Source organism: Crotalus tigris, unplaced genomic scaffold, assembly GCF_016545835.1.
Source record: "Crotalus tigris isolate CLP2741 ecotype Arizona unplaced genomic scaffold, ASM1654583v1 scf7180000017568.12009008, whole genome shotgun sequence".
In the NCBI taxonomy this organism is placed as follows: domain Eukaryota; kingdom Metazoa; phylum Chordata; class Lepidosauria; order Squamata; family Viperidae; genus Crotalus; species Crotalus tigris.
Window position 1 is genome coordinate 8,725,218 of NW_024096478.1, and position 25,129 is coordinate 8,750,346.

Sequence of the window (25,129 nt, forward strand, 5' to 3'; positions counted from 1 at the left end):
CAGCTCAGAAAGCAGCGAGGAGAAGCGCGCGCACACGCACACGCGCGCACACACACACACACACACACACTCCTTTCCCTCCTCCCTCTCCCTCCAATCCTTCCCTCCCACCCTGATCTCCAGCTCAGAAAGTGCAAAGCAGCGAGGAGACAGATTGAGACCCCCAGGCATTTATCAGCCTGTGACTTCAAGTTAGCAAAAAGCAGCTGCAAACCACACGCCTGCTAGAGGTGAGCCGCGGGGACGGATTGCTGAAACAAACAGCTTAGAGTTTAATTGCTCTTCCCACTGCCACTCTACCAATCAAGGACTCTTTTTGAGTGAGGGGGGGGGAGAGAAAACTTGATGAGTAATATACCAAACCACATGTGTAAAGGAATAAAATAGAATACCCGTATTTTCCGGCGTATAAGACGACTCGGCGTATAAGACGACCCCCAACTTTTAAGAAGGTTTTTGTGTCTTAAAAAGTCGTCTTATACGCCGGAAAATACGGTAGATCCATAACAGAAGTTTAACCAAATTCAAGCAATAATGGATTTCATATGTGCAATACATCATGCAGCAAATACAAATAAGCTTTCTAAGGGAGTCTAAATGTTTATAAATACTAAATATTGGTTGTAGTATAAAGAAGGAGGAACCAACAAAATATAACTTATCTACATTTCCATATAGGCATAAAATATAGATTTTCACTCTATATTTTCACAGACACACATGCACAGAGTGAAGACCTTAGTAGAACCCATATTAACACTGACATAAATGTTTTTCTCATTATCTTTAAAGGTTTAACTTATCTAAATTCATCATAGTTTAAACATTTAAACATACAAATAGTTTAAATTGCATAAATACCATTGTTCCCAACTAATATTTGTATTATGTAATGTATTATCAGCATCTTATAACAATTACTTGTGGGGAAAAAACCTCTGTTAATTTAGTTGTTAAAAATTTAGAAGGCCAAGGTTTGCTAATATGCTGAGAAAAGGACTCTGTCTCTTAGTTCCTGCACAACTCTTTGTGGTTCTACCCTATTATATCATAGTTATATCATAACAGACTCACTGATCTCATAGGCATATGAAATACAATGAAATACCTGGCTATGTGCCACCACATTCTTTTTGATGTATGTGTGTGCCTATTATTCTCTTATAATCCCTTCATCTCCAATCTGTAAGAGGAAAAATGTGTACTGACTAATGGCAATCATATGATTGAAGGAGACTGCAAAGGTCATGAATGTGGGCATTGGTGTTATAGTTATTTTTTTGCAACATCATAACTTGTAATGGTCTCTGAATGAGGCAGTTGCTAAGCAAGGAGCATCTATATTTTAATTTACATTAATCCACAAAGAAATACTATAACCTCTCCTCTTGTTAAGCCTGTTTTGGCCTCTAGTACTATCAATAAATTATTGTATAACTCAACAAAATGTGTCTTGCTTCATACATATCACTAAAAGTTCTATGATTACAAGATTATTTACTCTTGTCTATTTTCTTTCCTTCTTATTGCATTAAAGCCTTAAGCTTGCCTTACTCTTCAGTAAGTATTATAATTGCATGGTATGTACATGATTTAAAATGTATCCAATCCTTTAGTATAACTCCATTTAGCAACAGAGCTGTAGAGCTAAAAAAATTATAATAACAGCATGTTGACTTTGTCTTGTACTCTTTTGCTAGAACCCATGTAATCATTCTGTTCAATATTGTATGTAAAAAAAAATGGAATAAATCCAGTTGACAATGAGCACCTTGAACTCCTATTTAAACCATAAGCTAATTTAACATACTATATCCTGTTTCATATAATGATTGTTTTATTAATAGTTTCTTTTCTCATCTCAGCATTCTAACCAAACTAAATCAGGAAATAAATCGACATGAAGAAAAAAGAAGCATCTTTCCTAAAAGGTAGGAAGAGTTTAGTATATTTCTATTGTGAACAATAGTAAATGAAAACTTTCCAGTTACTTGCTGCCATTAGAGGGCAGAAGAGGATGCATATCCAACTGTTAGGATGAATGGAACCGCTTTCAGCTGTTTCGCTTGATATAGTATTAATTGCCAAACCACATCCAAGGAAGGAATAGCAAAAGCAAACTTACTTAAGCCCAAATCATCCAGCATGGATCAAGAGATCAAAATTTAAAACTGCATATGAGTGGCATTGCAACAGAACACATGTTATTAAACACCAGCAGAAATGATTGTGATAATGAGTGTATGACTTGGCACTTACATTCTCTTGAATAGATGCTGGATTTATTCACCCAGTTCAGCTGTACCACTATTATTTATAGGAAGAAATTACCAGTACTTTCATTCTTGGTTAGCACCCTGAATTAGTTAATCTGAAAGTCCCTCTGAAAGACTTTAATATTTTCAGATTCACCAGCAGATTCTAAAACAGAAACTTGATTCCTTCTTCAACCACATTGGGGAGAACCTTCCTTTCCAATCTATTTGTCAGTTCTGCCATCTTCGGCCTGGTGCCCTGCTGGTATCCTGCCATCAAAAGCTGGGGCAGAAGAGGGCGAAGGGGACAAGTGGACAATAAACCTGTATGGGGAAATGGTGAGATGTAGGGAGAGGGGTTTGACATAATGAAGAAGACCAAGATGCCCGGAATCAGCTTGTGCCAGTCTTCAAGGCCACAATGCCTGAGCGGCCTGGGAATGGAATGTGGATTGCTTCAAAAATCCAAGCAATTCTCACAACACCTATGCAGCTCTCCATTGGCTGAAGATGAACTGGTCAAGCAGGAAGGGCTGGTTGAAGGCGGGGAAAAAATGTAACCTTTTGCCCTGGAACCTTAATTCTAGCCTGAATTTACTGCAGCCAACAACATTTAGCAAAAGAACCTATCACTTCAACTAAATAGAGTTGAGGGTCTTTCTTTCCTAAGGGATCTAACCCGGGCAGATCTGACATTAATATTACGTAGCTGCAGTTGAGAAGGCTCACTTATGAACTATTTTCATCCGTGAATTTATTTTACAACAAAGACTCGGATTCTTTTTCCTGCTGAGGCAGGAAGTAGGCACTGAAAGTCAGTGACATATGCTTCTTTGCAAAATGTAATGCAATACTCAGAATGCTTCTGAGGGTTTTTTTTTTTTTTTTGCCTCTGCAAACAGCACCCCGCCAGTGGAATGAAGTGTTGGGGAGTTTCACAATCTAGTGTGGTCATGTCATATATTTTATTGCTAATTAGTAGATCTTCTTTCAAGGGCAAAGGACTTAAGGCAGAAATAATACAGCCCTCCATTTGCAGCAACTCCATCCTGACTCTAGCATTGAGCACATTTCTTGAAATAAGTATCATTAATTTCAGTGCCTCAGGGTTTTAGTCTCATTACCTTCACAGCTGACTCCAATGGTTTGCACTAAGAAGAGAGCAAGAAAACTCTTTAAAGAAACCTCAGCTTGTGAGTGTTTTTTTTTTTAAAGCATCTGAATATTTAGTCTGGAAGAGACAGAAACTGCACAGATATCTGAACAATATATCTGCACATAGCACAACTTGACCGGAAGGGAGGAGGTGTATCCACAAAGGAATGCACTATCTAGGAGTGTTTAGAATGGGTTGTGCTGGCAAAAGTTTTTGATGCAAGAAAAGAGAGATTGGAATTGCCCTTTGGCCAGAGCTGGATTGGAGACTGTATCACATATGTGTCCACAGTGTCCATAGATGCTCAGTTTGTTAGGCAAATATGTTACAAGGATCTCACCAGACTGAGTGCATTCCCTTGGGAATGGTCAGACAAGGCTTCAGGAATTCTGGTGGAGGTCAAGCCTGTGCTGCTGTTTGCAGTGCAAGGATTCCAAGCTCTGCCCACTCTTAGTGTCTCCCTCCAGTTTAGCTGGAGATCTCACCACATAATCCAAGTTTCTTATCATTGTCATCATCTAAAACACTAATTTGCTTATTTCCTCTTCTAATTTACAGAACACAGATACAGAAATCTCCTGAAAATACAGGTAAAAATATTTGTTATGCCTATTCACTGTATACCAATATTCAGAATTCATTCTGGTAACCAGGTTTTTTTTTAAAAAAAATATTCCTACTGTGGCTTTAGGCTATGTTGGTTATACTTCAGTGTTACAGAAATCAATGTGAAATGTTAAACATGATATTTAATTTAAATGATTTCCAAGAGAAATAAATGAAATCAATTTACCTTGGAGTCAACAGTTTGATACATAATAATGAAAGTTGAAATTGGAAACATGAAATAAAATTTAGCATAAGTATAGAAACATTTTTCCTATTTGTACTTCTGATGCCATACTAAAAAAAAAATTGGATTACCATTTTGCAGCTGTAAACCCATTTGTATTTTGTGTTTCCACCAAAACCATATAAATTGCACTGATAAATAAAGCTGGACTGTTTACAAAACTTACATTTTGCTCATGGGTCAGACTTATCTGTCTCTTCTATTCATTTTTATTGGCAAGCCCAGGATTGAAGGCTTTCATTCACAAAAGATGAAAACAGCATTGCATCATTGCAATGCAAACTCCACCCCTTTCCTATTTGGATGTGATGCCACAGTACACATTCAGAAAGGGTGGAAGTCACAACATGGTGCTGTATTTGCTATTTGATCTTTTGAAACTATGGTTACCCAGAAACAAAATAAACTTATCTAAGAGGTTTAGTATTGTATTTTGTTTCGATACTGATTAATCATAGGCTCTGTTTTCACTTCAGTGTCAACTTTCTCCCTTAACCACATGATTTTGCTCTAAAATCCCTCCCTCTAACCCAATGAGACAACTGTAAGTCATGTTTAACTATATCAGTAAGAACATAAAATTAGAATATAATTCAACAATAGAATCAAGGTGTGTAAAATCTGTTATGCTTTGCAACTTATTTCTTAGAGGCAAAATTAGATGTACAATAGAGAGTCTGATAAGAAGTGGTGAATTGTGAATTGTGGAGAGATATTACATATTCCCTTTCTCCTGGTTATTAAGTTACCTCAACTATAGTAATCTCTCGCCCAATGTTGACCCTTTTCATTAGCATTTTTGTTCAACAAGTTCCTTTGAACTTTGTCTATTTATGGTGACAACTACTTTCCAGGTTTCCAGCTAGAGATATGAGAGTAGAACAGACATCCACTGTTTTATTTAAAGAGTCAGAGGGATTACTTTAGCTTTCCTCTGCTTTAATAATATTTTGAAATGTATTTAACTGAAGAGGCAATAGCTCTGTTTTTCCTCATTGAGTGTCCAGAAAATTACGAAGGACAATAAGCTGGATTTTCATTTATCGTTACCCCTATATCAGTCCATTTCAATTGCTTCCCCCCAGTCCTGGGAGAGTAATGGAAATAGTTGCCTAACAGCTGCTCAATTTCAGTTCTCTTTATAAGTTACATAGTCAGCAGGATCTCTCTTCTTCCTATCTTAGTCTTCCTGGGGTCTTCCTGTGTGTTTCACATATTTTAATCATTTAGATGGTCAAACATCTCACGATGTAGAAGGAGGAACTTCCTAGAAAAGCCGAGCAGAATCCTAATGAGAGACTAATCATATTCCTGCCTCAGTAATTATCATGATTATCTTCATGACTGACTGGCTGGTACCATTCTGAAAGGGAAGAGTAGTAAAACAGAAGAGAAAAAAAAACCATGCCTGTACTAAATGGGCATTCATAAGTCAGGACAACACTATTTGGGGTCAATGCAGAGCAGACATAACAGAGGCAGGGCAGGGATTGTCATTGGAAATTTGGGAGGGAGAGGGTGTAAAAAATAGGAAATGTTATGCTTGCATTTTTCCTGCCAATCTAAAGACTCTCTGAGGATTAAATGCAACATTCTAAGAAGATGGGAGACAAGAACATCAGGAGATCAAAATATAGGTTACAAACAGGGCAAGACATTTTCTTGCCTGAGGTGGAAGACAAAATAGCACTCTCTCTGTCCCATGTACAGACAATGAACAAATTGGCAGTTCAATCTTTCTACAACATTGTTTCTGTCTCTCACACCCAACAAGAACAGACTAATGATTGGTTGCAGGCAATATAGTTTGATACACACAACTGTGTTTTTCACCTCATTATCATGCAATTGAGTTGGAGGTGGTATGGTCTGTTTTTTTTTTAAAGTATAAGATAGGGAGTTTCTCTGAAGCCATGTTCTTAATTTATATGTTCTCCCAAGAGGTGTAGTAAGAGAGCCATGATCATAATTAAGTAGGAAACACATAAAAATAATACTCATTCCTGAACTGATAAATCATAGCTAATTGTGCTAATATAGTTAAGTTAAAACAGGAACTACTGCCTGTTTCAAAGGTTTTTACCACCCTACTAAATCACATTATTTATTTATATACTTCCTACTGTAAGAATTGTGAAACTGTTTTTTTCACCATTTTCTATATTTCTGCTTCAGTTAAGGATGATTCATGTATACATTTTCATCACTCAATATTCACAATACAGTATAAGCAGAGACGTAAAACATTTTTTGTATTATCTACGATGATTGAGCTGATGTAACAGGACAACCTTAACACTGCCTTAACAACGACAAGGTGAAACCAAATGATGCTGTAAACCATTGATGGGAAAATGGCCATAACCTGATATGTGAAATGTCAAAATAGGGCTCTTGACATTTCATGTTCTATCATTTTCGGTGGAATACATTCAAATATTCAACTGACACAGCCGAATAACATTGTTGAGGGTTTATCATGATCTCTCAGATAATATATACATTACTTTATTAGCTCTGGTTCCTCTACCATGCTCTGCTAACTATGCATTAACAGTTAATTGGGTAACCATCTCAAACTTGGTTATTTATATTCTTCTGTGTATTAATAAATATATTATTTTTACTGTTTTTCCACAGAATATAAACAAGAGGAGGAGGATGGCTGGTCCTCCTTTGTAAGTATACTTTGGGATTTGAGACAAGAGTTGCATATGTTTTAAAGAATACCCAGGCAAAGAAATAAAGTTGGTTAAGTGAAAAATGTATATTAATTTAATTTAATTTACAAATTAATATAGTATGATTGCTCCCCATAAATAGAAAAAATTATGCATTTCTGTAGCTATGAAAATGATGACTGTTATTCAGTGGTGAATTTTGAAGAAGCTCTAGAAAGACATAGATGGTGCGGTTAAATCTTCGTTTTAAATACCACAATAGATGTGTTTGAAAGAAATGTAATTGTAGCCAATATGACAAGACTGCTACTGCACTCTACTTTTTTACTTGGCCTACAGTTTGGGGTTGAAGCTGCTACTAAAATGTGACATAGTAATATTGTATATTGTAATATTGTTTTTAATCTTTGTAAGCCATTCAGAGTTGTGCATGAATGAACAGCCATAGAATTATCCATGAATGACCAGTCATATAAATAAAAATTATAAATCAGTTTTTTCAAGAACATTATTTTGTTTAAAAAAACCCAAAATATCAGAAATAATTCAACTTTCTAATGAAACCTATTATGCAGGTTCGAGAACAGATAAACATGTTTGAAGAAAGTGAATTTAGTGTATCACACTTTAAGTTACCAAGTTTCTATTGTCACAAGTTCTCTAAGCAACTTATTTCCCTGACAAGGCTAAATGAAGCTGCCTTTCAAATCAGTCATTGAGGAGACAGCAGTATCTAAATATCACATTTTTAAAAAAAAAAATGTAGTGCGACAGCAGTTGGCATAATTCTTGGAAATTAAGGACTACATAGTTAGATTTTCTATCACCTTGTCAGAGTAATCACCATAAATAGACGTCTTAGCTCCTGAAGCATGTATACGTTTGTGTATTAAATATTACTCTTGGTTGTGGTTTGTGATAGAATTCATTCTGTAACTTGAAAGGTAATCTTAAGATGATAGATTGTTTTGGCAAAAGGACACATCTGTTTTGACAGGATGAAAGTGATGGTTATGAAAGCCCAGATGACTATCAGACAGGAGATGCTGTTGATTATGAAACACCCAATGATCAAGACGGGGTTGACGATGAAAATGAGGCAGAGTATGAACCCCCTCCATCAAATGATGAGGAGATCCTCCGCAATACTATATTTCCTCCAAAACCGATTCCGACCATTTCAGATTACATAGGTAACTATTTAAAATCTGATTTCAAGCAGCTCATTCTTCAAATAATTGCAAGAGTAGATGTGGTATTTTGCAGAAGAGATGTGGAGAACTTTTTCCATTGAATAATAATAATAGCAACAATTTTCTGATTCCTTAAAATAATTCCTTCTAATTTATTTTTTTAAATTCATTTTTTAAAAATGTTTGCACGCTTTGTTAAGCTGCATTATGGAATTCATTGGTGGATTTCTGAAAATCCAACCTAAATATAAATATAAAAGTAAAATAAAATGTCTTTAGATATAAAATTATGCATCCTGACCACTACTTATCTAGATTACTATAATACATTCTACTTGGGGCCAGCTCATAAAGGATATTCAGAAGTTGCAGATGGTCCAAGACACACCAGCCTGTATGCTCTATGGCTCGTAATATTGGCAGTACATATCACCAGTTTTGAGAGCTTTGCATTGGTTGCCTTTTGGATCCAACTTAAGGTCTTGGTTTTGAAATCTAAAGCCCTTCATGGCTCAGAAATCTATAGAATTGCTGTCTCCAACCAGTTTGGCCTGTTAGATTTAAACAGGAAAAAACACTATTTTAGACACCCTTCCCCTGATTGATTTTGATATTGCTGTCACTTGATTCTATTTTTTAATACTGTGGCATTGTACTGTTTTATTTTTATGTTGTTTGAATTGTGGCATGTTTTCATTTTTATGTTGGATTTTTTTTATATTTCCCTTCCCGCATGGAAGTCACTAAGAACCATGTTTATTGTGGCAATATAGAAATATGTTAAAAAATACATAGCTCACAGAACAAAAAGGGCTGAATATATTCTGTAAATGTCCTTGCCTTTGTTAGACAGACCTGCAACAGAGAGAGGTAAACCATCTCTCCAGCCTCCTGTTCCCCCCCAGAGGCCTATCCCCAGCCCCATACCAGGAGCATCTCGAAACAGAATCCGTGAGGTATGTTTTTTTGAAGTCCAAATAGCTTATTTTGATATTTATTTGAAGGATGAAAGCTACCTACTTCAGTGTCATGAGGACATGCTGTATAGCAATGTATGCATGTCTGTATATTCTTCCTCACATTACTTAATCAAACTGTCTTGAACTGTTGGCTTTGAGTATACTTTAGGTATAATCTGCATCTCAGGGTTGAAGAGGCATTCTTCACTAAAAGTATTCTAAAGTATAATTAAATGTAGAGACATCCCTCAAATACAGAATATAGCAGCTCCCCTATCCCTACCCAACCTTGGTTAATCTTGAAAAATATTGTAGGGTTAGGCCTGGCTAATATTTGATGAGAAACTAGCAGGCCCATGGTTTAGATGGGGTTGTAAAAAAAAAAGTGTGCAAGAAGGCAAAGAGAAATTTTTTATATGTTATTGTCAAAACCCCTAAATAAGGGGTTGTCTAGAAAGTCAACAGGATTCAATATTTACTTAAAGAACAGCTTTTCTTTATAGCTTAGCCTACTTCAGTATGCACTCATACATAAAAGATAATTGTAGAAAGTAGAAGGGAAAGGTGTATATTACTTGCTCATTCTGATACTTTGTTGGCACTTCTGTGGGGGACCTAAAAGTATTTCAGCAAATTGAAATCAAGTTAAGTACCATATTATTGAATGTACTCCTGTTTATTTGTTTGTTTATATTAATGTTTCTTTTGGCAGACACCTTTCAGTTCTCCTTCAAGCAATAATGACAGTTACAGAGACAAAAGTACAAATCTCTTTAAACGTAAGTGTGCTTACTTTCTTTCATTTAATGGATTTCCCCTGTTTAAAACATAAAATATTTCTCCTGCCTTCCCAATCTTTTTACAATTCTAATTTGAATTTTCTTCAATGATAGCATGTTGAGTTTTTAAATTAACTTTATTTTGTAAAGGGGTTTTGATTCATTTATTTGATTCATTTATTTGATTTATGAGGAAAAAAGGGGATATTATTAGTACCCCAAATAGTGCTACTCCATCCAGACGGTTAAAGCTATTCTTTAAGTTTAACCAATTTTTGAATGGAAGTTGTTACTAGAATTCTAAAAATAAGTAAGATGACTTTGAGTTGTGGAAATAACACATAAAAATACTAACACACTATCTGATCCACTTCAGCACCAGTCGATCGAAGCAAAAAACCACCAATGGACCGACCTGGGCCAACCTTTGAGAGAGAAACCCTTGGAGCTGGTGAGCATGTATTTATAACCATCACTTTTTCATTCTAGCCTTTGTTCAGGGTCAGATTTGTTAATTGCCTGAAAAAGAGAGGGCACTAGACAAATATATGGTGCAGGTTATTAGAAAATAGATAGTGATGAGATGAAATGTATAGCTTCAGAAGAACACAATGGACAAGCAATAGCAGGAGATTTTTTTTTTCAACCGAGCTATAATTTTGATGAGTCTACAGGAAGATTGTTAGAAATATCAGAGGTTTTTGTGGCGCATGTTTCAAACCACAGAAAAATTGGATAAAGGTCAGAAAACAAATTTAGAGTGGGCGTATAAAGCTGAAGATAAAAAGTGTTATGTCTTTGCAAGAACATTTTAAATGGGACACCATAATTTGGTTTTCAAAAAGGAAGAGAGAGCTCCCTTAAGGAGTTTAGTTGATTAATCCATCAAATAAAGGAACAAGAAACACACCATGCTTAAGGCACCTTTAATGGACTTTAACAGTAAAGCAGTTTCTCAAAGGGAACTATAATTTCTTTGGCATTCCAGAAAGAGAACATTTCTAACTTCAGTCTCAACATTCTTTACATTTAGAAGTGCAAATTTGAAAGTATGACTTTGAAATGTTATTGATGCCTTTATGAAGAATATTGTACCATATATACCTACAAAGAAGGAAACCAATTGTGTCAAGATAATGTACTTGTCTCAAAGCGGCCAAATTTCAGTTTTGTTTACTTCTACATTGTCATCGGTATAATTATGATGTAAAGCATTTCTACAGAGTCATTGTGCAGGATGACAGCCCCATTCACACAAAATCAAATGTGAACAGGGCTGTAAAGGGTTGCAGAAACAGCACACTACACTGATAGTTCCATTCTCAACCCTGAGTCCCTGAGTTATGCTGATTCCAAGTCCTCAAGCACACAACCCAAGGGACTCCACTATCCAATTGTTGCTTATAACAAGAAATTCCTTTAAGAGAATCTCTTTTTAAGGCCTAGTTAGGGATGCAACATGCAAGCTGTCCACAGAGCAAGATGGGAGTGCTCTACAGGCAAATAAAACACGAATATTTTAACACATTCTATAAGAAGAAAAGGCATTATTAGATTTTTGTTTTCTTCACAATGACATGGTAGTATCCTTCAACTTTCTTTTAAAGTTAATATAAGTTTACAGCACTGTCTAGTTTTCTAAATCCAGTGATGAGCAACTAACTGTTCTTTCCTCGTTTTCTTAATTAAGGCAAACGAGCTTTTCCTGACATGGTAAGAGATGGATTTATTCTAGTAAACTCTCGCAATATTTTAGCTTGTTTTTTTTCCAGGTTTTTTTTAATGTACCCTTGCTTTTTCTTCCTTCTTTCCAGGCTCTGACACCAAAGCTCAGGTAACCATTTAATTTTCTATAAAATAAACCATCAGACTTAGCCAAAGAAACACAATATGAAGAAATTCTCTTTCAAATCCTCTCTCTTTCTCTCTTAGATCTCTGGCAGAAGACTTGGCAAAGATACAGAAGCCTCCTCTGCCACCAACTGAGAGATTTGAAAAAAACAGTCCATCCTCTAGAAGAATGCCACCATCCACAAAGTAACTATATTTTACAAATATAAAAAATTTAGTATTAGCCTAGACAAGTGTTGTGCACCGATGAACTACATCTCTGGAAAGAATTCTTGTTCTTAGCAAAGTATTTTCTAATGTTCTTTTGAACATGCTCTGAGTACCGTGTTTTCATTTTCGAGCTGTAACATAAATGTAGCAGAATGTCACGTGACTGAAATGCAAATAGGTATTTTCAGTAGCCCACTTGAAATGTAGTATCCATTCTAAAGACGGGGATATAAATGATCCGCATAGAAATTCGTTCCTGAGCTGTTTCCCTCAACTATTATCACTGCCTCCTAATACTAGTAGTCCTGTGTCAATTGACACAGCAGCTTTGTCATTAAACAAAGCGGTTGCTAAAGGAAACCATAACTATGCTTATGATCTTTATGCCAAAGGTGTTTTTTTCAGGAGGCAATTGGACTTTCTTGTTTTTTCTTTGAAGATGTTTCGCTTCTCATCCAAGAAGCTTCTTCAGCTCTGACTGGATGATGGGGACTGGAGGACTGACCAGCTGTCTGTAAGAAATATAAATCCTTCCATTCCCCACCATCCAGTCAGAGCTAAAGAAGCTTCTTGGATGAGAAGCGAAAAGTCTTCAAAGAAAAAATAAGAAAGCCCACTTGCCTTCTGAAAAAGCACCTTTGGGACAACCATAACCTGGATGATCCAGAATCTCCATAGACTTATGATCTACTGAAGTCAATGCAAGGACTGGTCTCAAAATTACTTTTTCATTACCATAGTAACTGTGAATGGTCACTGTATGAGGCAGTGGCTAAACAAGCACTACCTGTTTTGGCTTCTAAGTTCCTTATTTTTCTTTTAGGTTATAAGCACTATTACAATTAAAACAACTTCAGGAAAGTAATGTATTATTTATTATTAATGTTAAATTTATATGCCACTCATCACATAGTTTGAAGCAAGTTTAGAGAGGAGCAGACAGGACAAAAGTTCAATGGCTAGTCTTTGCAATCAGTGCTGCCCTTTAAGTCTCCTTGCGTGTTTAGATTTCTCTGCAATTCACCTGTCAAGAGGAGGAATGTACAGGTAGTCCTGGACTTATGACCAGAATGGAGCTTCAAATTTCTGTTGCTAAGTGAGACATTTGTTAAGTGAGTTTTGACCCATCTTACAACTTTTCTTGATGCAGTTGTTAAGTGAATCACTGCAGTTATTAAATTAGTCATACGGTTGTTAGGTGAATCTGGCTTTCCCATTGACTTTGCTTGTCAAAAGGTCATAAAAGGTGATCACAGGACCCCAGGACACTGCAACCGTCATAAAGATGAGTCAGTTGCCAAGCGTCTGAATTTTGATCACATGACCATAGGGGTGTTGTAACAGCCGTGTGAAAAGTGGTCATAAGTCACTTTTTTCAGTGCAGTTGTAACTTCAAATGGTCACTAAACAAACTGTTGTAAGTTAAGGACTATCTATATAGGGATTCCTCTGGTATATATTTAAAAATTAATTTACAGTGTTGGACCAGCTACTTGTATATACACTAATGTATAGGCAAAAGTTGAGTATGCATAACATATTAAAGCATGGTTTGTTTACCATGTTCTATTTAATTAACAATCACTAAGTTATAGAGCATAGTTTGCAAAACACAATGTCCACTTCATACTGCATATTAAACCTTAATTGCTGTGGTTGATTTTGGTTTAATATGTTGCATGAATAGAGGTACTAAGCAAAGATTTTATACTTCCATTTTCCTGTTTAGCTGGAATCAAGCCATTTTGATTACTGATCATGCAATTCAATTACTTGAGCTTTTATTAAATAATACTTGCAGAAAGTATTATTAATTTTACTTGTTTTCTAGGAGCAATCAGATGCTTGAAAGACAGACAGAAGTAAGTATATCTAGATATAATCTCTCTCTTTAATGATGTTATTTGTAGCATGTTTTCAATTTAACTTCTTAACACTTTTTTTTACTTTTTCTAATTTGAGTCTCACTAATCCTTGAATTAGTTTATAGGATCCCTTTGCTGTCTTAATATACCATGTTCAAATATGCTTAACTTAAGGGATAAATTAGTAGCAGTACATTAAAAAAATCTGGTTGGCTTTTTTTTACAATAAGTTTAATACATGCTTCCTATCCGAATAGTGGAGGATTTAAAAGCAGAATCTCCCCAAATTATGCTGCCAATTGGCAGAGTAGAGAGTAGAAGAAAGTAGCCGTCTCAGAAGATGACAGAAATGTTTTGGCTGAGCTGGTAAAAATTAGGCTCCTTCCACATGCAAGTGGAAATCTAGCTTGACTGAGATCCACACCAACAATGGGGGAAATGCCTATAAAGTGGAAAAATACTGTGGCTCAGACACTGTTGCATCCTTAGCAGGTTTCCCATCTTGCAGCTATTGACCAATTTAGCCATATCCTATTTGTACAATGGCACATGATCTGTCGAAACTGTCTGGTCTTCTGTCTGGTATTTTGTCTAGTATTCATCCAAATGCTGAGATAAGGACATATAGAATATAGCCATATAAGGAACTCTATGTGGTCAGGAAATGTATACGTATTAAAAGGGTATAAATATGCCCTATGAAACCCCTTTCGGGGTTCAGACCCTCTTATTTCTACAACACCTATGTAATTGCAAGCTAAGGCAATTACTGAGTAGATCAGGAAACCAACTCCCCAGGAAGACTAGAGTGATCCTTTCCTGACTAAAATAAGAGTATATTGCAAGTCTGATTGTGCTTCTCCTTCTCTCCCTCATCATCCTCAGTCAAAGAGGAATTCTCCTGCGACTCCTCTTAATACAGGTAGTCCTCGACATACGACCACAACTGAGCCCAAAAATTTCTGTTGTTAAGTGAGACATTTGTGAAGAGAATTTTGCCTCATTTCACATTTCTTGCCAAAGTTGTTAGTGAATCACTGTAGCTGATAAGTTAGTAACCTGGTTGTTAAGTGAATCTGGCTTTGCTGGTCAGCAGGTTGCAAAAGGTAATCAGGTGACCCCCCCCCTTCCGCAGGATGGTGCAATGATCATAAGTATGAATTAGTTGCCAAGCATCTGAATGTTGATCACATAATCATGGGGAGGCGGCAAAGGTTGTAACTGTGAAAACGGTCATAAGTCACTTTTTCCCCAGTGCTGTTGTAACTTTGAATGGTCACTAAATAAACTGTTATAAGTTGAGGACTACTTATCCCAGGATTTAAGGAACACTTCCATCCTTTAGTTCACAGCTTCTGAATACTGTATTTGTATCAGGCCCCTCTCCTTGGCTCCCTACAAAGGAAAATCCTACAAAGTTTTGTGGTGTTTCTTTGACAGATGGGTTCCAATTGGCAGGGATTCCCATCTTCCTGCTACTCAGGATTGCCTCTCTACACTGCAGTCAAGGCTCCATTAGCACCTTGGTGATTTTCTTTCAACTTCCTGAGTCTTCTGGGGTGACTCTGCTGCTACCATGCATAGGAGACACCTCTATCCTTTCCCCCCGCCCCCACCAGTATAAAGAGATGCAATGAGGGAAGAGTGAGAATGGGAGCAGATGGTTGTCTGGCTGCCATTTTTCATGCTGCCACCTGGGCTAGTTAGAGGGAATGATGGTTAGCTAAATGGCACAATAGAGGCCAGTGAAATGGGCAACAAAGTAGTGTAGAAATGCTTCAGAGCATGTTGGGGAAAAGCTGGTGTCTGTGTGGAAGTACCTTCTCTTATATTGCCACAAAAATAGTTTCCCGGCAAAATAACTTTGGGTCACTGTGTTTGTTCATTCTCCAGTTAACTTTTGAAAACAATGACTTCCCAACCAATTGGATGCCAAAAGGGTTTTAAAAAGAGGAAGACTGATCTTAGATATCCATTCTTTCTTAGTCCCTAAATAAAACTTTTCAAAAATCAACTTTAGCAAAACATAGCTAGACCTAAAACTATGCTTAATTAAATTACTTTATATAGTTTTAATTACAGATGCGATGATTTATTGAACATGTCTAATTTCTGGCAAATTGTAGATTATTATGACAATTACTGAGGGGGGGAGGAAGGGAAGAAGGAAGGAAGGAAGAGGAGGAGGAGGAGAAACATAGATTACTACCTTAAAAGATTTCTTATTTCTTCTAAGATAATTCCTTGTCATTATTATGTCACTTGTATGTATGTATGTATGTATGTATGTATGTATGTATGTATGTATATGCACCTATGTTATATTCTTTTTATTTCTGTAAGTTTTGTACAGATTATGTTGATATTCTGAATAAAATAAATCAATAAAAGCTGGCAACATTAATGTTTATTTATGTTATATTTCTTTCAGATGGAATCTGACAGTACGTAATGTTTTATATTTACTTTACTATCGTCATACCCAGTGAATCTATTTTATGTTAAAAATTAACAGTAAAGAATGAGACCAAACACTTCTCAAGAAAAAAAAAAAGAGAGATCCGGAAAAGGGGTTGAAAAAACTTCCTATGGAAAATAAGCAATTCTCACTGAACCACTCTCATTGATTAGCCATTACATTGCTAATAATAGCACATGCTAAGAATGCTAGCAAACTCAACTCGGTTTGAAATTAATGAGCAAATTTGGAGCCAGTGGTGACTATGCAATATGGACTCAACTTATTAGAAATCTTATTAGTTGTTCATATGGAAGGCATGAATAGGACTTACTGTCCTTGCACAATTATTTTGCTACAGCATATAACATAGCTAATGTGAATGCATAAAAATGTAAAAAGAGTCCTGCTGGATCAGGGCAAACCCAGCTTATTTCAGCGTTTTGTTTTTCACAGTAGTGAACCTAATTCCTTTAAGGCAGGGGTCCCCATCCCCTGGTCTGTGGACCAGTACCTGGCCATGGCATGCCAGCAACCGGTCCGCACAAACAAGGAAAGCCCCATCCACAGGATGCAGGCAGCACACAAAACCATGCCCCCTTCAGTCCGCAGAAAAATCTCTCTTCACAGAACTGGTCCCTGGTGCCCAAAAGGTTGGGGACCCTCTGCTTAAGGGTGCTCAACAGCAGGAGATGGATATATTCCTCACTCTTACCACTGCTCCCCTGAAAATTCTATTTGGAGGCAGGCTGTCCCTAAGTGAGAGTTAATCTTGAATCTTCCAAGACCAATAGCTCCTAATAAGCCTGTCCTCTAACAATTTTTCCAATTTCTTTTTAAGACCATTCAAGAAAGGCGATTTCTATATTTGTGGTTATTCATTCCACAAGTTAACTGTGCATGATGTAAAGAAGTACTTCATTTTGTGTGTTTTAAATTTTCTTCCAATCAGCTCTATTTTATGGGTTTTGGACAAATGTTTTGCGGTAGTGACAAAACCTCCCTATTCACATTCTCCATGCTGTTTGACTTTATATCCCTAACTCGTGTCCTCTCAGTTGCCTATTTTCCAAGCTAAAAAGTCCCACATGTTGTAGCCTTTTCTTGTAGAGGACGTCTTTGAGCTCTCAGATAATTTTGGTTGCCCTTCCTAGTAGCCAAAGATGGCTACCAGACTACCAGGCCCATAAGCAGTATTCTAAGCAAAGATGTACTACAGATTTGATAAGAGCATTACAGTGTTAGCATTTTTATTTTCAATCCCCTTTCCCAGTGACTCTTAGCATGACATTGGCCTTTTTCACAGCATGTGAAATGTTTTTGTCAATTGTTTGTTTTTGCCGTTCTCTGTAGATATTCTCCAAAGGCCAGTTCCACAGCCATCACCTCAGCCCTTCAACACCTTTCCTTCCAGAACCACTAAGTCTAATATAATTCCTTTACCACCCAAAACGAAATCTGATCTACACACAGAAAGGTTGGTTGAATGAACTGTCAACCCGAAGTATACAATTAACTTATGCTGCAATTATTATTTGTCATTTAATTCTATAAATAATATCCTTTTAATAATGATGTAGTATGCTAGTACTCTAGATTAGTATTCATTTTAATAGTTGAAAATGTTTGAAACAAGAAACTTTCATAATAATATATTTAATATTTTTAATCTAAAGATTAAAATTAAAATATTCACTGCAATGGAAATCCACAGGCAAATAGATAAGGCTATAATAATTTATTATATGTTTATAAAATTAACAAGCAAATTAAAATATTTTAGCATCAGTCTGCCAATTATGTCCTTGTTTCTATAAAGAACATAGAGGAAGAAGGGAATAGGAGCAGGAAAGGAAGATACAGCCTCCCTCTATGTTTTTTATGGAAAGATTTGGTGCTTGTTTTAGCCATAGATCTACTGTACTTCTTGTATTAAAAACTTCAGAGCACATTTGACAAGTGTCCAATGGAAGTATAATTTTAATATTTATTCACATTATAAACGTTCACTCTGGAACAATCGCCATTTGAAAGTACCGGTTACACCCTTATTTTGGAAATCAAATCAAGACAATTAACCAGTGGAACGGCTTGTCTTCAGAGATTGTGGGCACTCCATAACAGAGATTTTGAAGAGGAGACTGGACAGTCACTTGTCTGGAATGGTATAGGTTCTCCTGCTTGAGCACGGGGATGGACTAGTAGACCTCCAAGGTCCCATTCTATTCTATTCTATTCTATTCTATTCTATTCTATTCTATTCTATTCTATTCTATTCTATTCTATTCTACTCCAGTAAAATGGTGATACCATCTTTGCTGAAGAAGGTAGCAGTTGTTCATCTTCATTCCCTCCTTAAGAAACCAATGCTGGACCCAATCTTTGGACCAGAAATTGGGCAATTTTGGTCATGTGCTTAACCTGCCCATTTAGGGAAAATCGTTGACTTTTACGAAAAGTCAGGATGCAGCTTCAGAGAGTTCAGGATATATCTGAACCCATTTCAGTTGGATTTCATATTTAGATATAGTTTTGAAGCAGAATTTATTGTATTTCTGGAGGATCTCTACTAAGAACAGGATGACCCTTCCTGAACTTTCAGTGACTTTTGGTACTATTAATCATGATATCTTTCTGGATGGGCTAAGGGGGTGGGGATTGGGGACACAATATTGTGGCGATTCTCCGGCTTCTTCTGAGGTCACTTCAGTCAATATTGGTGGATTGGAAAGGCCTTTATGCTGTGCCTGGCTTTGCACAGTTCCTCAGGAAATTGGATAAATGAATAAGTTTAAAAAAGCTTAATCAACTGATTACCAATCAAGTCTCTAAATTATTTCAGTTATTATAAGAGAAATGTGTATTACCTAAAACTGAAGTGGTAATATATTCCATTAAAACATTGCTTATCTTTCTGACATGCTCCAGATGCATCTAAAGCTCCTAAGGTACTGTCAGCATTAGAATTTGCTTTAGATTATTCTAAAGCTACATTATTTTTATAGAAGTATTGTAAATATTGTTACTGGCAAGAATTCTAGAATAAAGGATTAGAATAAAGGCAATCTCTGGTTTACATATAATGAAGACTGTAAAAAAAGGGAGCAGCAAAAGTTAACTTCTTGATAACACTACTGTTTATATAGCTGGAGATTAAGAAACTATCTGTATTCATTTGTGTATCCCAATCAGTCTTTGTTTTCATTATAGCATTTCCTCAAGTGCATCATTACCACCCCGTCTTCTGCCAAGTATGTATTTTAGAAATACTTTATTTCATGAGCTTATATTTCTACTGATATTGAAATCTAGTATCTCATTAAATCTTATCAGTTGGAGAACCATAATGTATTTGTGTTAAAGCATCAATGATCTGTGTGTCACCACAAAAGAATAAGACAAATAAATTAAAGACAAGAAATAAAAAGAGAAATGTAAAACTTACTCAACATTGTTCACTATTCTTTTTTGTAGTTTCCCATACTTGCAAATCAGGCACAACTTCATATATTGTCTTTTGTTCTAGATTTGAACTAGTGATATAACTATAAAGAGATGGGGATATGTATAACTACTATATAGGGCAATAAATATAGGGTATTAAATATATGAGCAATTAAGGTGACCCTTTAAAATGTGTGTGTGTGGGGGGGATATTTTACATATATAAAGAATAAGGAATCATAATTTAGGGCAGAGTAATAAAAGTAGGGAGATACACATGGACCAGTAAAGGCCAAGATCAATAAATAACCTACCATGTACTATATGGCCAGTTAGTATTGTACATAATTTATCACAGAATATCATCATGTATTTGTCTTAGTTGCTTCTATTCTGCTGGCACCAGTTAGAGGAGTAACATCTGTATATACATTATAGTGAAAGAGAATATCTGTAGTGGATTTTACAAATGGAAAATTTGGGAAATTTTCCCATCTCTAGTAAGCTATCAATGTATTTGGGTGGTGATATAGTCTGTTTTTAATCAGTTTGCATACTGGATTTAAGCTACAGCAAAACAGCATTAATCTAAATCTTGGTGTCAATATGAAGTACATATGGTTCACTTGAAATAGATTCCTTAACTACATCTCAGTATGAATTCAGTGGACTAATTTTAATTTCTAAACATATTTAATGTTTCTGAAGGTAACCTCTCCAGAACTTTTTCCAAGACCCCAGCAGATGGCAGACCACCATTACCAATTCCCAGTAAACCAAATGCAGAATTTCCTAAAGCTGATAATGAAAGAGGGGAACAAATTTATAAGGTATACAAATATCATCAAGAAAAGTTAAATATTGGAACATGTAAGTGATTTATTCAGTAGAAACTCAGACCCAGCTGATCCATATGAAATCAAGGGAGCAGAATATGGACATAAGATAAGGTAAGGTAAGTTGAGATCAAGGAACAGTAAAGTCAACAATAAAGGCCAGCAGGAAGGAATCTACTTTTATTATTTATTATTTAAATAAAATAAAAAGATGCTTTTTAGGACAACTTGTAAAAAGATTTGTCACAAGATCTCCTCTACATAAAGTAGAAGCTTTTTATAATATCTGTGGCCTGCAGAGGTGGGAAGTAGATCTGTAAGAGGGCCCCATTTAAGCCACCCATCAAAATTTGCCCTCTCCTAAAGGCACATGCCCCTCCAGTCACATATTCACTATCATGACTGGTGGTTAGGTTCTTGCCAGCTGTTTAACCAGAAGCAAATAAACCAGATTTAACTAATCATTTTGCTTATCAGACACCAACATGGGGGGAGGAGGAGGAAGACTAAAACACAGGCAATGGGAATCAGCAATGGGGAAAACAAATTCCATGCTAGTATAGATGATAGCAAACCAAAAATAATTGGATAATATTTTAACTTAGTAGTTAGTAGTTAACTTAGCAGATTTGATAAACTACTATAAATTTGATAAATAGGAGTCTCTGATGTTAGAAAAGGAAAAAAGCTAACTCAGCTAAGAATGACTTGTCTAATCATGGACTAGGGATGTGAAAAATAAGTTTGGACTGCACAAGAGAATACACAATCCAAACTCAGATCAAACTAACACTACAACTTTTTAAACTTAAGATTTTTCCCACTGTTTCTACTGCTTACCTCATTCTTTGCTGTTATAATGCTATCTAATTACCTTACAAGGCAAGAAGTATTATAAATTGTATTATGTGCAGGCAGTCCTTGAGTTACAACCACAACTGAGCCCCAAATTTATGTTGCTAAATGAAACATTTGTTAAGCGAGTTTTGCCCCATTTTATGACTTCTCTTGCCACAGTTGTTAAGTGAATCACTGCACTTGTTAAGTTAGTAACCTGGTTGTTCAGTGGATCTGGCTTCCCCATTGACTTTGCTTGTCGGAAGGTCGCAAAAGGGGATCATGTAACCCTGAAATACTGGAACCATCATAAATATGAACCAGTTGCCAAACATCCAGATTTTGATCATGTTACCAACGGGATGCTGCAATGGTTGTAAGTGTGAAAAACAGTCATAAGTCATTTTTTCTTCAGTGACATGAGTTTGAATGGTCGCTAAATGAACTGTTGTAAGTCGAGGACTACCTGTATTACAAAGAAAATATGCAGTACTTCTTTATAGACCCTTAAGCAAGGACAAAGCAGAGCAAAAACAAAGATCTAGCAAAAGCTGGGAAATATGGAAGTTCTTGACTAGATTACATATGGGTACAAAACAAGATTCAGAGATACCGGTTCTCTGAACAAATGGGGCTATCCGGTGTCTTCTGCCTTTGTGAGTGTGATGACAGACAGACAACAACACATATGTATAGCTGTCCTTTGTGTCCTGATTAGTGTATACTTGAGGATCTCATGGCAACGCAATGCAATTAATGTTGCTAGTTTCTGGGCAAGATCTGTTTAGCTTGTACATATTTTAATCTTGTATTTTATATTTTAAATTTTATGCTGTGTAGTATGCCTTATTTTAATCATGATGCTTCTGACATGAATAAAGAAAGAAAGCAAAGATAAAGATGTAGCAGGGAGAGGAAAGATGAAGGAAATATCTCTGGGTAGGGTGAAACGTTCCAAAAGCTAGTTGGAAATTTTATCTTAAGACAGAATTTGGAAAATTGCATGGAAGTGTTATTAAACTAAATACATGCAGGTACAAAATATTTTAGAATGGCATCCAAAAGCCATGCAGGATAAACAAATTTTTTTCAAGAAGATGTAATATAATTTGTTTATCTACATTAAACATAAATATTTAGCAACGTAAGCAAAATCAACTCCCAGTAGTTGAATACTTTTGGGTCTTTAAGTGATCTATATGCTTTCCTAAATACATTTCAAAATTCCACATCCATGTTTATGATCATAAACACATTTTTCCATTTCTTTTTTCATTTGGCTGACTGATCATCAGGGTCAACAACATCAAAAGTGGTATGTTGCTGATATCACCCGGTCAGATGCAGAAGTTGCTCTTAGGAACATAAACCAGGTAAAGATTTCAGTATTATTGTCTGTATGAATCAGTATTTCTCAACCTCAGCAAATTTAAAATATGCGGGTTTCATGCTGGTGGGGCATTCTTGGAACTGCAATCCACACATCTTAAAAGTGGTTGAGATTGAGAAACTCTTGTACATACTGTAAGTATATAAGAAAATGGTTAAATGCTTAAAAATGCAGTGCAAATCTATTTCAGTTATTTATATATTTATTTAATTTTGAAAGCTTTTGTGGTGATATTTTTTCTTAAAAACATTTTAATATGTTACTTTTTTTAGGACGGTGCATTTTTAGTAAGAGACAGCTCCAAAAAATCAATTGAGCAGCCATATGTTCTAATGGTGCTTTACCACAACAAAGTTTACAATATCCAGATACGTTATCAACAAGAGACTCAAGTCTACTTCTTGGGAACTAGCTTGAAAGGAAATGAGGTATGCTGTGGCATCATTCTCTTAATGCCATAATCTTTTCACTATGGAGGCATATTAAATGTAAAACTTTCTAAGTCAGTCAAATTGCTCTTCCCTAGATGTTCTACAACATCTGTATATATTAACTAAGCAGCATCAAATCTATAAAAATAATGATGTTATCCATTTAGGGATGTCCAACTCTTGGCCATTCTATGGGCCAGGTCTTCCAATCTTACACTTTCGATAAAAATATTAGTAACTAAATAAAGATCCATTGGTGTATCCCCGACCAAATAATTCTATAAAATAAAATTATTACGAAGTAGGCAAAATGAAGTTGTTTTAACTTTTTTTCTGTCACGGAAGTAACCGAAAAGTATTTTGCAAATCACACAGGACTTCACTTCAGTGGCTGACATTGTTGATTACTTCAAACGAATGCCCCTTTTGTTGATAGATGGAAAAGACCGATGCTCAAAGAAGCAATGTATGTTAACATATGCTGCTGGTACTCTTTAGAGGAGAGAATGCATGAAGATCAAGTTCAAGCTCCACTTTGTCTTTTCAAGTTAGAGGAGTAATTGATTTGTGTTGGATGAACTGAGATAATTTCTTATTTGTTTTTTTTTATATTACACTATGAATGTTATTGTATTATCTTTCTTCCTCCCTTTTGGTATGAAAGCTATTAAGCACATTCATTTTTCACTGAAAAAAATTGTATGTGTGATATCTGTTGATTGAAATATACTCTGTAGACTGTGTCATATTATTATTGAATATTTTTCTTCAAGATGAAGAAATCTTCTAAACAATAGTTCTGTATATCTTTTCCATATAAAGATTTAGTAACAGATTCATTCAAGAATAACTTAACAGATATTTCCTGATATTATTAAACCCAGCATGCATGCTAATGTTTGTTCTTAGTGAAAACATTTGTTTATTGAGTTTATTGAGTATGATCGCACCGATTAATTGCGGTCAGAAAGAGTCAAAAGGATTTTTTGTGTGTGTGTAGTCATTTTCTGTTTAAACATTTGTTAAAGAACTAATTGTTTCTCTTGCAGTCTTCATTTGTATCTTTCAATCAAAGCTATTGTATATTATGATTTATATCGTATGATAACATACGATATAAATATGTTTTTATTTCTTATTGTTCTTGAAACTATAAAATGTAAATTAATTTCTGAATCAATCACTGAATCTGGGTTTCAGAATGGGTAGATTTCTTGAAAAAATATTTTAGTGACTTAAGCAAACCTTTTAGTCAACAATTGTTCATTATATTTTTCTTGTACAGGACCAGAATATTAACATTTTAAAATTTGATTATAATAGAAAAGTGGTTGGATCTGCCTGCTGTAGTGTAAAGCTTGTATATTCTTACCTTATCCAAAACAACAAGAACATTTGACCATCACACCAAAGCATACTGTGGTGTCAGAAAATCACAAGGAACCATGCTCTTAAGATACAATGTTTGGTGGTATTTTTCTCCACTTTATTCATTTAGATGAAATAAAAATTCATTATTAAATGTGATTAAAATTAATTATGGAATAAAGCAAGTTTGAAGCTTTGTATATTAAACAAAACATGACTAAAACCAATCTCATGACAAGCTATGATTGGGAAAAAAAGGAGTAAAAATTTCTGAGCAAAGGAGTAAGAGAGGGAAGGGAACCCATTATTGCAAGATTTCAGTGGTTTGGTCACGTTGTCCCAAGCAAGAAATAATCTGATATTTCAAATGAATGATTGGTGAGCCCCCTTCACCCCAACAGAAAATATTTTGATGAAATTGATTATATGTTGCTAGTTTGCTTCCCCCCCTCCCCCAGGAAAATAATTATGAAACATTTCCCTGTCAACAGTTGCATTTATATAGATCAATTTTATTTTATACACAATTGTTTTAACAACTAAACATTCCAAGTTAAGAATAT

At 35.5% G+C, this 25,129-nt stretch overlaps 1 protein-coding gene across 2 annotated transcripts in view; it reads left to right on the forward strand.

The window, feature by feature from the left end:
- LCP2 (lymphocyte cytosolic protein 2) overlaps window positions 1-24,747 on the forward strand; it is a 43,228-nt gene extending 18,481 nt beyond the window's left edge. For both annotated transcript variants that reach the window (XM_039353178.1, XM_039353186.1), the window contains exons 4-21: window positions 1,866-1,931; window positions 3,970-4,001; window positions 6,905-6,942; window positions 7,943-8,138; window positions 8,988-9,094; window positions 9,810-9,876; window positions 10,253-10,327; window positions 11,567-11,589; window positions 11,691-11,710; window positions 11,809-11,913; window positions 13,769-13,799; window positions 16,234-16,246; window positions 17,614-17,737; window positions 19,471-19,511; window positions 20,413-20,534; window positions 22,673-22,750; window positions 23,040-23,195; window positions 23,574-24,747. In XM_039353178.1, coding sequence (XP_039209112.1) covers window positions 1,866-1,931; window positions 3,970-4,001; window positions 6,905-6,942; window positions 7,943-8,138; window positions 8,988-9,094; window positions 9,810-9,876; window positions 10,253-10,327; window positions 11,567-11,589; window positions 11,691-11,710; window positions 11,809-11,913; window positions 13,769-13,799; window positions 16,234-16,246; window positions 17,614-17,737; window positions 19,471-19,511; window positions 20,413-20,534; window positions 22,673-22,750; window positions 23,040-23,195; window positions 23,574-23,696 — 1,417 coding nt within the window. In that variant the 3' untranslated portion in view covers window positions 23,697-24,747. The remainder of the gene's footprint in view (window positions 1-1,865; window positions 1,932-3,969; window positions 4,002-6,904; window positions 6,943-7,942; window positions 8,139-8,987; window positions 9,095-9,809; window positions 9,877-10,252; window positions 10,328-11,566; window positions 11,590-11,690; window positions 11,711-11,808; window positions 11,914-13,768; window positions 13,800-16,233; window positions 16,247-17,613; window positions 17,738-19,470; window positions 19,512-20,412; window positions 20,535-22,672; window positions 22,751-23,039; window positions 23,196-23,573) is intronic.
- The last annotated feature ends 382 nt before the right edge of the window (window positions 24,748-25,129 follow it).